This window comes from Trichechus manatus, unplaced genomic scaffold, assembly GCF_000243295.1.
Source record: "Trichechus manatus latirostris isolate Lorelei unplaced genomic scaffold, TriManLat1.0 scaffold00109, whole genome shotgun sequence".
Classification (NCBI taxonomy): Eukaryota; Metazoa; Chordata; class Mammalia; order Sirenia; family Trichechidae; genus Trichechus; species Trichechus manatus.
The window spans coordinates 9,699,086-9,715,791 of NW_004444045.1; the positions used below are offsets into that span (position 1 = coordinate 9,699,086).

General features: G+C 36.1%; 1 protein-coding gene across 2 annotated transcripts in view; it reads left to right on the forward strand.

The window, feature by feature from the left end:
- The window catches only part of ADAM9 (ADAM metallopeptidase domain 9), a 128,699-nt gene that overhangs the window by 32,532 nt on the left and 79,461 nt on the right, over positions 1-16,706 (forward strand). For both annotated transcript variants that reach the window (XM_023737871.1, XM_004383416.2), the window contains exons 3-6: positions 3,881-3,939; positions 7,483-7,561; positions 13,897-13,973; positions 15,544-15,739. In XM_023737871.1, the coding sequence (XP_023593639.1) occupies positions 3,881-3,939; positions 7,483-7,561; positions 13,897-13,973; positions 15,544-15,739 (411 nt within the window). The remainder of the gene's footprint in view (positions 1-3,880; positions 3,940-7,482; positions 7,562-13,896; positions 13,974-15,543; positions 15,740-16,706) is intronic.

Below are 16,706 nucleotides of genomic sequence, written 5' to 3' on the forward strand. Positions count from 1 at the left end.
ATTACTTAAGTTTGAAGTAAGCACTATGGAGAAAATTAAAGCAAGAGGGGGGTTAGAGGGTACAGGAAGTGGGGGGCAGGAAGTGGGGGCAGGAAGAAGTTACATTTTTAATAGGATGTCCTTGGAAGGCCCTATTGAGAAGGTGACCCTTGAGCAAAGACCAGAAGAACGGGAGTGAGCAATCCATGCAGATATTTGGGGGAGGAATACAATATCAGAAATTAATTCTTATACTCTCAGAATTATTCTCAGTGGAGATGACAGTTATGGTTTTACATCATATAATTGGCCAAGAAAGGCACATGCTAGAACTGTGGCAATGGAAGGATCTTGGTATTTTTGAAGCCTCCATGGAGATTGAAATAAATAAAATAGTTCTCAGGTTCTCATTGAGGATGTGGAAGTAGAATACCAGGTTTTAGAACTTGTTCTAAGTCTTAAAAGTCAGAGATGGAAGATAATAGTTTCACTTGGCAAAGTGTTAACTTAAGGTCAGGAAACAGTAGGAAAAATAAGTAGACATTCTGATAATATTATTTGTTGAATTCCTCCATGGCTTTCTTTTTTATTAAAGAGTTAAGACAAGGTTGAATCTCTTGGTTCTAGAGATCACATTAAGCCTTTGTGGCTAGTGAAATGGTGAGTTACTGGGAAAGTTGCTTCAGAGGTGTTTGAGGTGGAGAAAAGGATCCTATAAGGTTGAGGAGGTGTTTAAGTTACCTTATCTTAATTCATTGATTCTAAGATGCCATCAATTGTGACACTGTTATTTTATGTTCAGCTAATAAAGAAACAAAAGTGCTGCCAATTAGACTAATGTTTCTTTGTACAAAGCATCCAGATTTCAGAGATGTTAATATGGGGGAAAAAGTGTATTTTAGAATTGAAATTTGGTAAGTTGTGTTGAAGATATAAAGTCATAAAGAGTCTGAATTTCTTTTTATTTTTGGATAACTAGAACTACGGATAATCTCTTAAAACTAAGAGCTTCATCTCATACTGTAGATAATAAATGCATGGACTTGAAAAAATAATCTCTGAAGTTATAGCTGAATTATAAATGAATTTAAGAGTAAATATGCAGATGATTTTCACAATAAGTGATTTATTTATTCTGCACTTTAATTTTTAAAAATTTTATTTATTTTGTTGTTGAGAATATACACAGCAAAACACTAATTCAACAATTTCTACATGTACAATTCAGTGACACTGATTACATTCTTTGAGTTGTACAACCATTCTCACCCTCCTTTTCTAAGTTGTTCCTCTCCCATTAACATAAACTCACTACCTCCTAAGCTTATATCTAATCTTTGGAGTTGCTGTTCAGTTTGATCCCAGATAGATAGTTGTTAAGAGCGTTAAGGCTCAAGGCAGACATTTTTTACTAGTTAAACTAAACAATTGTTTGATTTTAAGAATACTTCCAAGGATATTTTTGATTTAAGGTTTAAAGATTATCTCAGGGCAGTAGTTTCAGGGGTTCATCTACCCTCCATGGCTCCAGAAAGTCTAGAGTCCATGAGAATTTGAAATTCTGTTCTGTATTTTCTCCCTTTTGATGAGGATTCTTCTACAGAATTTTTTTTTTAAATTTATTTTATTGTTGTATTTTAAGTGAAAGTTTACAATTCAAGTTAGTCTCTCATATAAAAATTTATACATACATTGTTATATGACCCTAATTGCTTTCCCTATACGGTGACAGCACACTCCTCCTTTCCACCCCTAATTTCCCATGTACATTCAGCCAGCTCCTAACCCTCTCTGCCTTCTCATCTCAACTCCGGACAGAAGCTGCCCTTTTAGTCTCATGTATCTACTTGAGCTAAGAAGCACACTTTTCACGAGTATGATTTTATGTCCCATAGTCCAGTCTAATCTTTGTCTGAAGAGTTGGCCTCAGGAATGGTTTTAGTTCTAGGTTGACAGAGAGTTCGGGGGCCATGCTTTCTAGGGTTCCTCCAGTCTCAGTCAGACCATTAAGTCTGGTCTTTTTACTAGAATTTGAGTTCTGCACCCCACTTTTCTCCTGCTCCGTCAAGGACTCTCTGTTGTGTTTCCTGTCAGGGTGGTCATTGGTGGTAGCCGGGCACCATCTAGTTTTTCTGGTCTCAGGCTGATGGGGTCTCTGGTTTATGTGGCCCTTTCTGTCTCTTGGGCTATCTTCTACAGAATTTTTGATCCAAATATTCAGTAATGGTAGCCAGGCACCATCTAGTTCTGGTCTCATGGCAAAGGAGGCAGTTGTTCATGGAGACAATTAGCCACACATTCCATTTCCTCCTCCTATTCCTGGCTCTCCTTCTTCCTCTGTTGCTCCAGGTAAATAGAGACCAGTTGTGCCTGGGATGGCCACTTGCAAGCTTTTAAGACACAATGAATTAGGAGGTAGAACAGAAGCACTAAACTCATTATTAGGACAATTAACTGGGATATCCCATGAAACCATGACCCTAAACCTCCAAAGCAAGGAACCAAATTCCATGAGGTTTTTGGTTGTACATAAGCAGCCTCGGCAGCTACTTTTTTTTTTTTTTTTGTCATTGTTGTAAATATTTCTATCACAACTTTTGCCAATTCAACTTTTTACAGGTGTACAGGTTATTTACAGTAATTACAATAATTGGCTGTGCACTCCTATCCTTAATCAATGCAATTTTTCCATCACTGTTAACCCTCCCTTCCTCCTCCCTCCTTCTCCTGGTAACTGCTAATAAACTTTGGTCTCTATATATTTGCCTTTTCTTGTCTTTTTATATAAGTGAGATCCTACAATATTTGTCATTTTGTGAATGACTTATTTCACTCAGCATAATGTCTTCAGTCTCCATCCATATTGTAGCATGTATCAAGACTTCATTTTTCCTGCTGGCTGAGTAGTATTCCACTGTATGTATGTACCACATTTTGTTTATCCATTCATCTGTTGATGGGCATTTAGGTTGTTTCTACCTTTTAGCTATTGCGAATAGTGCTACATTTTATGTATTTTGTGTTTTACTGTTTGTGCTTTTGTTATTATATTAGATAATCCATTGTTAAAAGCTAGGCCTGACAGCATTGCTCTTGGATTTTCTTCTAAGAATTTTATGGTTTTAGTTTGCACATTTAGGTCCTTAATCTGTTTTGAGTTTGTTTTTGTGTATGGTGTGAGGCATGGATCCTGTTTCATTTTTCTGCATGGGGAAATCTAATTTTCCCCGTGCCATTTATTGAAGAGACTTTTCTTTCCCCATTGAATCAACTTAGCACCCTTGTAAAAAATCAGTTACTATAGATATGTGGGTTTATTTCTAGACTCTGAATTCTATTCCATTGATCTATGTGTCTATTGTTATACCAGTATCAGGCTGTTTTGATTACTGTAGTTGTATAGTATGTTTTAAAATCAGAAAGTGTGAGTCCTCCTCCTTTGTTCTTCTCTATCAGCATTGCCTTAGCTATTTGGGACCTCTTGCCCTTACATGTAAAGTTGAGGATTGTTTTTTCCAGTCCTGTATAGAAGGTCGTTGGAATTTTGATTTGGATTGTGTTGAGTCTATAGATTGCTTTGGGTAGTACTGACATCTTAACAATATTAAGTCTTCCAATCCATGAACATGGAACATCTTTCTATCTTTTTAAGTCTTCTTTGATCTCAGCAGTGTTTTGTAATTTTCATTGTATAAGTCCTTCACATTCCTGGTTAAATTTGTTTTTTCACATAGTTTAATAAAGGAAAATGTGGTTGATTACAGTATATTCTTATTATTTAAGAGCAAATATAAGATTTCTCTTGTAAAGCAGTTGCAATCAGTGTTAAAATGACCTGCTGTTGAAAAATAATTTACAAAATGGTGTTATATTGTTATTTTTTCCTTCCCTGTGCATTTAGGTATCTTACGTCATTCAGGCTGAAGGAAAAAAACGTATTATTCACCTGGAAATGAACAAGTAAGAAATTTGATTTACTTTAGCTTTTCAGTATTTTTTTTTTTTTATACTCTCCATTTCTTTTCCAGTTAGTTTAGTAGGTGGATAAGAAGTGAGAATAATGAGAATAGAAGCATGGGAGAAAAAACATACTATTTTGAATTTCCATTGACCTTAAATCAAGGTAAAATAAGTTTAAATTAAAGTAAGAAAAAGTTGTATTTAAGAAGAAAACTTTTTAATCATGATTGGCCCATGGAAACAATTGAGGTAGGTGAAAAAGTCTTTAGTAGTCTCTCATCTCCCCTTCTCATTTTGGCATGTTTTCATCTGATCCTACTGCAGTTAATATGTGTTCTTTGGCTGCATTCAAATGCCAAGCTTCTAACTATGCTGAGCCGCCTACACCCTTGTGGTCTGTCCTGTTCTCAGGATTCCCTCTGTCTCTTTTTGGACCTAGCAAAACTTCCAATGTCTTTAGTGAAAGATCCCAGAAAAAAAGCCATCTAATAGACCCATTTACACTCTGAGATGTGAATGATGGATTGTAATGTGCTACTCTCTAGGAAAGTGCTCCTCAAAATGTGGTCCTGGTACCAGCTGGAGTTTGTTAGAAATGCAAATTCTCAACTCTGGAATGAATCAGAATTTTGGGAGATGGGTCCCAGAAATCTATGTTTTAACTAGTTTCTCAGTTTGTTTTTATGCATCCTCAGGTTTGAGAAGCACTGTTTATCTTAGAAGAGGTTGTTGACCCAAAGTTACTGAGTCTCCTTGACTGAATTGCAGGCAGTGTGAGAGACATTTTCAGACAGAGAGGCTTCCGTAGGCCTTCTACTCTTCTTGATGGACGCTAACATTTATTGAACATTTTCTGTGTTCTAGATACAATACCAGGTGCTTTCATCTGTATTAGTTATTTAAATCTCACAAAACCCTGAGTGATCCTGCTGGCCTCCAGTGTAATGATATTAGTATGTACAAAATTTTAATAGGTCTAAATATTGTCTCCTAATCTTCTTTACTACAAGGAAATGAAAGTTAATTCAGATTATTGCAATAAAATAATGATTCTCTATGAGGAACCCTGGTGGCTCAGTGGCTAAAGTGCTCAGCTGCTAACGGAAAAGTCAGCAGTTTGAACCCTCCAGCCACTCCATGGGAGAAAGATGTGGCAGTCTGCTTCCTTAAAGATTTACTCCCTTGGAAACCCTATGGGTTAGTTCTAGTCTGTCCTATAGAGCTGCTTTCACTCGGAATCTACTCAATGGCAATGGGTTTGGTTTTAGTTTTTTTTTTTAATGTTTGTATAGTTTTCAGCTTATAAAACATTTTCATAACCATTATCTCACTTATCATATTGTTATAACAACTTTGCTATAGAACACTGTTTATGGTCGTCATTTATGCATAACATCACTCAGGTGCAAGAAAATTAGTTGACTTGCTCAATATCACGCAGTTTGTGTTAAAAGTGGGACACAAATCTAAGTCATTTTACCTTCATTCTAGTAATCTGTATATCTGGTCTATATTTCTATGCTTCTTGAATTTCTGAACAAGTGGTAATTTTACAGGCATTTATAATGCCTTTGTTAGGCCTTTGAACATCTTTGAAAGGTGATCACCAAAGCAAGTGATTACTAATGAAAAAAAGTTAGGGTAGATAGCCTATAATAAAATGGCTCAGATATGCTCTAGTAATGAGGGTATTAAGAAATTCAATAAAGGAATGACTATATGAGAGTGAGAGGAGCCCTGGTGACGCAGTGATTAAGTGCTCAGCTGCTAACTGAAAGGTCTGCGATTGGAATCCACCAGCTGCTTCCAAGGATGTGGCAGTCTTCTCCAGTACAAGATTCACATCCTTGAAAACCCTTTGGGGCAGTTCTGCTCTGTCCTGTAGGGTTGCTATGAGTCAGAATCAGCTTGACAGCAGTGTGTTTTGTTTTGGTTTTATGCACGGGTGAATGCTTGTTTTCTTTTCTCATTGTTGGTAGAATAGAGGTCTTAACTTTTTAGTTCATGAATCCCTTGAGAATCTGGTTAAAGTTATAAAGCTTCCTTATAGAAGAATGTGCATAATCACATCTGTTGGGATATTTGACAGCGGTGGGGGTGGGGTTTTTGGGACAGAAAATGACACCCCTTTTTTCTGCCTATACTGAACAAATTTAAATATAAAATAGGAAATGAAGTTAGATAGGAGATCAGAATATCACTTTTATTACTGATAAAGGCTAGGTTGGCAGATTCAGCTTAGAATGAGAGCCTGATGGACCTAACCCCAGTATTAGGCAGATGTAGCCATTCATGTCAGCATTGCATAGCAGCTCTAGAGAAGCATAGTGGAATTTGTGCTCTTGCTGGGCAGGCAGTGACTTCCAAAGACCAAAGAGCACAGAACAAAGCCAAGCATCTCTAGTTTTTTCTTTTCAAATTTTCCACTGGATGGACAAGGGATGTTTATGTATGGAGGAGTATGGGAGAAGGAGAGACAGTGCATTGATTGCACAGGATCAATTTATTGAAAAGACTCAAGAGAAAGAAAGCTCAGATATTCATCAAGGGGTTTGAAAACTTCCAGGCAACACCCCCCTCCCCCCAGGGTCCTTTCTCAATTGCACAGATGTGCTTTGTCTTCAAATCACAAACCACTGAGAAATATGTGAGGTGTCTTACTTTCAGGGGAGTGCAGGTACTAGTTTACCGAAGGGGTCTTTTATACTAGGCTGGTCATGTAGCTAGAGGCAGACTGTGTAACCAGTTAAACAGGATGCAAACTATCTATCTCTCCATCTCTAAACAGTATAGACAAGGTGGTCCTGGGTGCCTCCAGCGGCGTTTTGAACTTTAAACAAAAAAAAAAAAAACAGAACAAAACAAACCAAACCCATTGCCATCGAGTTAATTCTGACTCATAGCGACCCTATAGGACAGAGTAGAAGTTTAAATAGTGTAAGTCACTAGCTAGCATATTGTATCCCTGCCTTGTCCATTTAAGCTGCCGCAGTCCTATTGCAAGATAATCCTACCTGACACATGGGGTTGCACTCCTGAGCTCCCTTCACATGGAAGGAAGCTTCAGGAATAATTGTTTCCCCCAACAGCTGACACAGAATTTTGCCTCTGTACTTAGGAGGGTAAGGCACTGCATGCTGCTGGTTTCTATAGAACTTTTAGGAAAAAACAACAGCAACAACATTTATTTCTTTTTTGGAAATATGATGTACTGTGAATAACTCAATTTATATTTTTCCTGTAAGATGTATCAGAAAAATTTAAGAACATTACTTATGTTGTGTTAAGCTTTTTGTAACCAGCACTTAATGACCATTAGAACAAGTGTTCAGGTGAGCATTCTTCATGAGTAAGTAATAGACACTATTTGAGATTCAAGTCCATTGATAAGCTTTTAGTTTTATGGTAGTCCATTCTTTAATAATATATCAGGTGAAGGTTTTTGTTTATTCATCTCTTAGAGGAATAATGTCTTATGGGTTGTGTCCTTGGTTGTATAGAGATAAAACAATTCTAAATGATGTGTTTTTATTCCTCTCTCAGAGACCTTTTGCCCAAAGATTTTGTAGTTTATACCTACAACAAGGAAGGGGCTTTGATCTCTGACCATCCTAATATACAGGTAATATGTTTTCCTCTTGATCCTATGGCAAGATTTAAAACAATTATACATTTAAAATGAGTTCTGTTCAGGTACTCTGGATTGTTACATTTCACAACTCCAAAGAGCGCTGTTCACGTTATAGCGTGTGGAGCTGTCCTAGAGGGTTGGTGAGTACATTTAGGTAAACTAAACTGCAGCTTACAGCTCTTCAGGTGCGCAACAGTTAACATGTTTTTTGTTTTTAAAGACCACGAAAATAATCTTCTATTTAATGATAATCCTTGCTGTTTTTGAAGGAGGAAAATTTGAAATATTTTTAAAATAGCAGTTTTTGATTTTTCTGCTGAAAATTAATATCTTTGAAACCACATCTTACTTCCTTATTAAACCATCTGATTTGCTATTAGTATTTAAGAAAGAACAAATGCTTGTTTGCTGTTACGTGTTCTAATTTTTAGCTGAAAACAGTTCTTTCCGAAAGAGGTGTGGTCCTCTCTGTGTCAGAGAACAGAGTCCTCCTGGGGACAGAACTGGCCGAGAATACTTGAAGTAATGGGCAGATGTCTAATTTGGCTTTATGTGTTGTTTAGATAGAGAATAAGCATTTCTAGTTTTGTTCAGGAAGAGTGTTTTATAGCCCTTTTTGACAGTTCGGTACTGTGTGTTTTTCTGTTCGAATAGTTTTTATAAGGAATCTTTGTTCCCGTTAAATGTGGTTTTCTTCCCCCCTGAACTTTGTAATGTTCTACTAGATTGAATTATGTTAATTATACACTTTGCAGCACTCTTGAAATAAATGGAAGGCAAAACCTTTATTTAAGACTAATTATTAGTACTTAAAGAAGAAGGAAATACTGACTTATTTATGTCCTTTTCTGGCCTTCTTTCTAAGTTCTTTGTTTTAGTGCTCTCTTTGTCCAATGTTTAATAGAAAATTAATAGAGGATTTACATTTAGCATAAGACAATTTACATTATAGCATAAGACATTAAAAATCATCCATCCATCCATCCATTCAGTCCATCCAGTCCATCCAGTCCATCCATCCATCCATCCATCCATCCATCCAGCCAGCCAGCCAGCCAGCCAGCCAGCCAGCCAGCCAGCCTGCCGTCCATCCATCCATCCAACTATGGCATGAGGCTAAAGAGGAGCCCTGGTGGTGCAGTGGTTAAGACCTCGGCTGCTAACCAAAAGATCAGCAGTTTAAATCCACCAGCAGCCCTTGGAAACCCTATGGGGCAGTTCTACTCTGTCCTTTAGGGTCACTATGAGTCAGAACTGACTCGACGGTAATGGGTTTTGGTTTTGGAGGCTAAAGACCACACAATTTTTGCCACTGGACAAAAACAGTAATCTTAAAAAAGAGGTTTTTTTTCCTTGGAGAAATTTCTTGGCATGGGTTCTGGAGATACATGCTGTTTGGGCTTGAGTCTTGGCTTTGTTACTTTACTTATTGCTGGTTAAGTTACTTTAACTTGTTTGTGCCTCAGCATCCCCAACTTAAAATGAGAATAATAGTTGCTGCTTCATGAAGTTATTGGGAGGCTAAAACGGGCCAATATTTTGCAAGATGCTTAGAACAGTCAGTCTGATAGTTTTTGTTTTTTAAGCATTTTTTTTATTGTACTTTAGATGAAGGTTTACAGAACAAATGGTTTCTCATTAAACAGTACACCTATTGTTTTATGACAATGGTTAACAACCCCACGACATGTCAACACTGTCCCTTCTCAACCGTGGGTTCCCTATTACCAGCTTTCCTGTCCCCTGCTGCCTTCTAGTCCTTGTCCCTGGACAGTTGTGCCCCATTAGTCTCGTTTTGTTTCATGGGGCTGTCTAATCTTTGGCTGAATGGTGAACCTCGAGAGTGACTTCATTACTGAGCTATAACGGTGTCCAGAGGCCATACTTTCTGGGTTTCTCCAGTCTCTGTCAGGCCAGTAAGTCTGGTCTTTTTTTGTGAGTTAGATCCCGGTTTTTGTGTGTTTTGATCCTGGTCAGAGCAGTCAGTGGTGGTAGCCGGACACCATCTAGTTGTACTGGGCTCAGTCTGGTGGAGGCCATGGCAGTTGTGGTCCATTAATCCTTTGGACTAATCTTTCCCTTGTATCTTGTGTTCTTCATTCTCACTTGCTCCCAAAGGTGTGAGACCAGTGGAGCATCTCAGATGACTGCTCACAGGCTTTTAAGACCCCAGTCAGTCTGATAATTTTTAACACAATAGATATTATTTTTAGTTATTATTATTGAGATTAATCTAGCAATCTATGTTTACTTTCAAACAGCTAAACACAGATTTAAATTATATAGAAATTTATATAACTATTATCTTAAAGTATTTTTTAGAATTTTTGTTGTTTCCTGGATATTTGAAAAATATGAATAAATACAGATGGAGTCTTTCACTTATTTCTTGGTTATTTAGTATTGTTCAGGTGCATCAAAGTGGGATTCTAGATTTGAAATGTAATTAAAATGTTGATATTGATTTTTTTTTTTGCATATTCTAGATTTCAAATAGCATAATGACATATACTTTTGTTCATAAAATGTAGTTAAGTTACACTGAGAAAATTTAAGTGTTTTCCCTTATGATTCTGTTGTGTAAGCTTAAAGTAATTTATAAAACTATTATTTGGCTTTCATTATCAGTATCTTTTACAAGGCTATTTAAAAAATTTTTTAAATTTATCTTATTGTTGAGAATATAGACACAAAACATACACCAATTCAACAGTTTCTTCATGTACCATTCATCGACATTGATTACATTCTTTGAGTTGTGCAACCATACTCACCCTCCTTTTCTGAGTTGTTCTCCCTCATTAACATAAACTCACTGCCCTCTAAGTTTCTGTCTAATCTTTCAAGTTGCTGTTGTCAGTTTGATCCCATATAGATAGTTGTTAAAAGAGAATAATGCTCAAGGTAGATACTTTTCACTAAACTATTGTTTGGTTTTAAGAAGACTTGAGAGGATATTTTTGGTTTATGGTTTAAAGATTATCTCAGGGCAATAGTTTCAGGGGTTCATCCAGCCTCCATGGCTCCAGAAAGTCTGTATTCCATGAGAATTTGAAATTCTGCTCTGCATTTTCCCTCTTTTGATCAGGATTCTTCTATAGAATCTTTTTCACAAGACCATTTTTCACAAAGAAATAAATTTTTAAAAGTCATTTAACATGAGTTTCTGTGTGAAATAAAATTCCGAATTACTATATATCGTATAACTTTGAGCTACTTTTTAAATGCATTAGAAATTCTCTTAACTAACTCTTCCTAGTAACTGATACTCTTTGTTTCCTCATTTACTGACCAAGGCACACTGGACTCGTGTAGCTAGTAGGGTGTTCTCTAATAGTTCTATGCACATCTATTCTCATTAGTTGAGTTTTTTGCTTACAAGAGTCAGTTTGTTTCTAAAGCTATGTCAGTTGTTGTACTTCTTACTGTAATCATGAAAGTGAATGAGATATTTTGTAAATTCAGGAAATACGATTTATTTATTTATTTATTTCAAGAACTAACTTGAATGCTTTGGAAATGTTTAATAAAAGCAAGTTATTGAAAAACACCATCAACTTGGTGAATTAAGTGACCAACTGCTGGGTTTCAGTTATGTCATAGAGAACTTTTTTTATAGTTGAAACTAGAAACATTTAATTTGTGAGTGCTATGAGTTACCATGTTATCTTATCTATAATAGTAAAAATACCTATTTTCCTCTAGTGAAAAGAAGGCACTATTAAAACTAGACTTGAACAAAAGGCCCTAGAAAGAAAAGAAGTTAGTGGTTGTAAATTGCTCCACACTAGAGAAAGTTGAAGAATGTTGAAATTCAGCCTGTGTTGTTTAGTTTATAATTGTTTTGTAAATGTTTTATTTCACAATTGCAGATTTGCAAGAAAAGTTGCATGAATAATACAAAAATTCATGCAAACTCTTTACCTACTTTCTCTGAATGTTGACATTTTACTACATTTGTGTTATCCTTTTTTTTTTTTCTATTTTTTTCTGAATATTTCAAGAGTATGTTGCAGACATGGTGACCCTTTATTCCTGAGTACTTCAGTGTGTGTTTCGTCAACAAGGAATTTTTTCATATAACCATGGTACAATTATCAAAATCAGGAAATTAACATTAAAACAATGCTATTACCTAATTTATAGACCTTATTGGGATTCTTTTTTTTTGTTAGTTATCCCAACAATATGCTTTATAGTGGAAAAAAAAATCCAAGCTCGTATGTTGTTTTCAGTAGTCTTGTCTTTTTAGTCTGCTTTAATCTGGAAGTCCTCATTCTTTCCTGTATTTCATGACATTGACATTTTTGAAGAGTCCAGGGCAGTTATTTTGTAGAACGTCCTGCATTTTGGGTTTGTCTGATGTTTATTCATGATTAGATTCAAGTTATGCACTTTTGGCAGGAGCACCACTGATGTGATACTGAGTCATTCCACAGTGTGTCATGTCAGTAAGCATATGCTGTTGATTAGTCGTAATCTGACATTGATTATTTGGTTAAGGAGTTGTCTGCCAGATTTCTCTCTGTAAAGTTTTAATTAAGTAATATGTATCTTATGATTAGATACTTTGAGACTATCTAAATATCCTGGTCCTCCTCAAACTTTTACCCACTAGTTTGAGCCTGTATTTATGAGTCGTACCTGAGTCAATTATTATTACAATAGCTGTCAAAATGATGATTTTCTCATTTCATCAGTGCTTCTGCATTCATCGTCCCTGGGTGGTGCAAAAGGTTTGCCCTCGACTACTAACCTAAAGGTTACCCATAAACCTAGCCAGCAGTGCTGCAGAAGAAAAGCCTGACAATCTGCTTCTGTAAAGATTACAGCCAGGAAAACCCTATGGAGCAGTTCTACTGTGTAACACATGGGGTTGCCGTTAATCAGAAATGACTTGATGACAATGGATTTTTTTTCCCCCCTACATTCATCAGTGCTTTCTACTGTAAGGAAGAGTTTTTCCCTTCTTATTTGTATCTGTGTGGACTCATGGAGTCTTAACTTTATCATGAGCGAGAATGAAAATATTTGTATATATGTAAGAGTATTTTTACATTTTCTTTTGTGAATTGTCTGTTCATGTCTTTTGCCCAATTTTCTATTGGGTTTTTGGTCTTTTCCCCTCAGTTTTCAAGAGGTCTTTATATTTAGGGATATCAATCCTTTATCTATGAAAAGGTTGCAAATATTTTCTCCTGGACTGTCAGTTGTCTTTGTTTATGCTGTTTCTTTCCATGCAGAGGTTTAAAACATTTTTAAAAATATATGTAGTCAAAAATATCAGTCTTGTCTTTTATTGCATCTAGATTTTGAGTGGTAAGCATTCCTCTCCACCCAGGTTAAAGAGGAATTCACTCATGTTTTCCTCTAGTTCTTATATAGCTTCAATTTTTACATTTAGATTCTTGATCTGTTTGAAATTTATTCTTATGTATGGCATGAAGTATGGACCTAATTTTATATTTTTCCAAATGTTTAACCAGTGGGCTGAGCACCGTTTATTAAAAAGTCCATCTTTGCCCCAGTGATTTGAGATGCCATTGGTATCATATAAAGTTGCATATGTACTTTGGTCTATTTCTCAACTTTCTATTCTGTTCTACTGGTTGGTCTGTCTATTCAGACACCAATACCATAATATTTTAATTATTAAGACATTGTGATATGTCTTAATGTCTGGTAGGGCTAGTCCCCTACTTGGCTTTTCTTTTTTAATGCCTTGTAATTGTCTTAAAGGTGAGAAAATCTCATTAGTTACTAAAGAATCTGGTATTAATACATGATATTATGCCTCCATTTCCACTGGTCAGTTTCTTGCTCAAAATTGAGTATAAAGGCTCTTAAGTTTTTGAAGATGGTTAAATTTATAACTAATAATAATATAGTAAATAGAAAATAAAATAATCTCATTAAAATCGCTCTATCCCCCTCATACTAGTTTTTTTGGAGAGGGCATTATTTGCCTCTCACAAGGTTCTCTTCTGTATTAGATGTCAATTGGCCATTGTCACTTCTTGGATTAACTGTGATTTGAAATGCTAAACATGACATAATGCTGTCTTGTTCTGCCTCTAAACTGAAAGGTCATTGGGGCAGAGCTATTTGTACTTAGAATTCTCTGGAATTCTGCCTAAATATTTGTGCACTTATAGGGTGACAGTAGATAGATAGTCTGAAGTGTGGCATGTGATATGAGAAGCCAATAATAAAAATAAATTTTTTCAGTTTACTGGCCTTAAGTTGATTTTGTTACCTCTGCAATTTTTATAATGATTTTTGGTTATATAACAGTATTTGAAGGTAATACGGTATTTCTCATTTAGAATCATTGTCATTATTGGGGCTATGTGGAAGGAGTTTCTAATTCATCTGTTGCTCTTAGCGACTGTTTTGGACTCAGGTAAGGAATTTTCTTTATGTATGTATTTTTTTCTCTTTTCTTTATTTCTCACACTTTCTCCTATTTCTGTCTCCAAATCAAGTAATTTTGCAGTCCTGGTGGCACAGTGGTTAAGAGATCGGCTGCTACCCAAAAGGCCAGCAGTTTGAATCTACCAGCCACTCCTTGGAAACCCTACTGGGCAGTTCTACTCTGACCTATTTGATCGCTATGAGTCGGAATCAACTCGACGGCACTGGATTTGGTGTTTTTGGCTTTAACAAAATCAGATTTTACTGTGATCTTGCTGAAGATCATTACAGCTATATTATAGTCATCATTCTTAGTATGCTTATTTAGGAAAATGTTATTGTTGTTGAATTTTAATACCTAAAGGGAAAATTATATCTTTTGGAGACCATTAAATAATTTTTGCTATTTGAAATATACATTCAATTTCTGTAATACTTTATAAATTTTTATCTATATGTTTTTACTTAAGTCTCATAATGATTGTGAAAAAGAGCTAATTATGTCCATATTTAGGTGGGCAAACTGAGGTTCAAAGAAATTGTAACACAGCAAGTGAAGTCATACTAATGTTGAAGTTACGTTTACTCCTGCCTGGCAGTATAACGCTATGCTGATTGGCGGATTGTATAATTGATTGATTGATTGATGTAATAAATATTACTTCATAATTCTCAACCCAACTCTGTAAGGTGGCTATGATTATTTCTATTTAAATGGTAACATTTACTGAATTGTTACTGTGTACTAGGCAATATTCTAAGTGTTTTTGCACTTTTTAAATAATTTAGCCACCACTTGCTTGTCAATTTGTCATACTATGGTGGCTTGCGTGAAGCTATGATGCTGGAAGCTATGCCACCAGTATTTCAAATACCAGCAGGGTCACCTGTGGTGGACAGGTTTTAGCAGAGCTTCCAGACTAAGATAGACTAGGAGGAAAGACTTGGCAATCTACTTTTGAAAATTAGCCATTGCAACCAAGTTGATAGCAACAGAACATTGTCTGATATCATCCTGGAAGATGAGCCCCTCAGGTTGTAAGACACTCAGAATATGACACAATAACCACAACAGTAATGGTGCGGGACTGGGCAGTATTTTGTTCTGTTATACATAAGGTTGCTGTGAGTTGGAGCTGACTCAGTGGCAGCTATCAACAACAACAACACAAATAATTTAGTTTTCAGAACAATCCTGTGCAGAATGTAAACTAAGGCATAGGTTTGTGGGACTTGCTAAAAGTCCCACAGCGGTAGAAAACACACATGGGATTCAATCTAGTCCTTGGCTCCAGACCCCACACTTTACCCACTACTCTGTACTGCCTTCCATTTTACAGCAATCACTCAGAGAGGTTAAGTAACTTTTGGGCAGTGATGCTAGTTAAGTAGCAGTCTTGTGTTTAAATTTAAGTTTGCCTGACTCTAAAGCCTCTATTTTTTTGCTACCCCTTCTTACACGTTAAGAACTAGGACTTGAATTCAGATTTTCTGATTCCTTTTCCTGTGTATTTTTCTTTTTTTCTTAAAAATTGTGTATGTGGTAACACAACATTTAGAGGATTGCTGCATTTAGATAACACAAGTTATGGGATTGAACCCCTGCAAAATAGTTCTCGTTTTGAGCATATTGTTTATCGAATGGATGCAGTCCACAAAGAGCCTCTGAAATGTGGGGTTTCCAACAAGGATGTAGAGAAGGAAACCACAAAGGATGAAGAGGAAGAGTCTCCGAGTATGACTCAGCTACTTCGAGTAAGGAAATAGTATAATTCTTTATGGTTCAGATTACTGTTTTAAAAAACCATGGATTTATCTATTAAACCAACACTTGTTTGTTTGTTTATTCATTTATTGCTAACTTTGTGCCAGGCATTGTGATAGGCATTAAGGGATACAAAAATGAGCAATAAGCAGTTCCTGCCACCAAGCTGATTCATTTAGTTGGAGGTGTAGCATCTGTGGGTTTTGTAAGCTAGGACTTAAACAGTAATGCATATTTATTTCAGCATTGCTACGTAATAGTTCGTTTAACAGCCTTTCGGAGAGTAGTGGAATTTTTACTTTAGATAACTCTTACATAAACTAGAATGGTATTCTTGAGCTTTGGATTGGAGGAATAGAGAGAGATTTGACTGTAGGGCTTTAATTACTTCAGATGTCTTCCAAGAACGCTTGTGTCTGTATTTTGAGACATCTGTAGGACTCCTTGACTTACTCTTGACATGGGTCTCTTAGACTGAAATAGTCTTAGGACTGGATCAACCTCACCTGCAGGAAATAGACCTTTCTACATATGAGACAATGTTTCTGTGTTGGAAGAGGCATGCGCCTGGGGATACCTTTAATTCTGTCAATGTCCAGTATGTTTTTAATTAACTCATACTAGTTTATGGCATTATTTTCATTGCCTCTCCTACTATCCACTCTTTTGACTATCGGGCTATTCTATTTAACTTTTAAACACTGGAAGCATTTACATTTTAGCTTATCCTACTTTATATTAATTTCTATAAAATCAAAAAACTATTCATTTTTTTAGAGTGGCAGCTTTGTCCCCGCTTCTGCTCTGGGTAATTGATAGATAGTCTTTCTGAAATGTACTGAGTTTCCCATGAAAATGTGTGTGTGTGTGTATGTGTGTGTGTATACGTGTATGTGTGTACGTGCACATGTGTGTATATATGTGTGGATGTATGTAGTTTTGATGTTAGAAAAATCA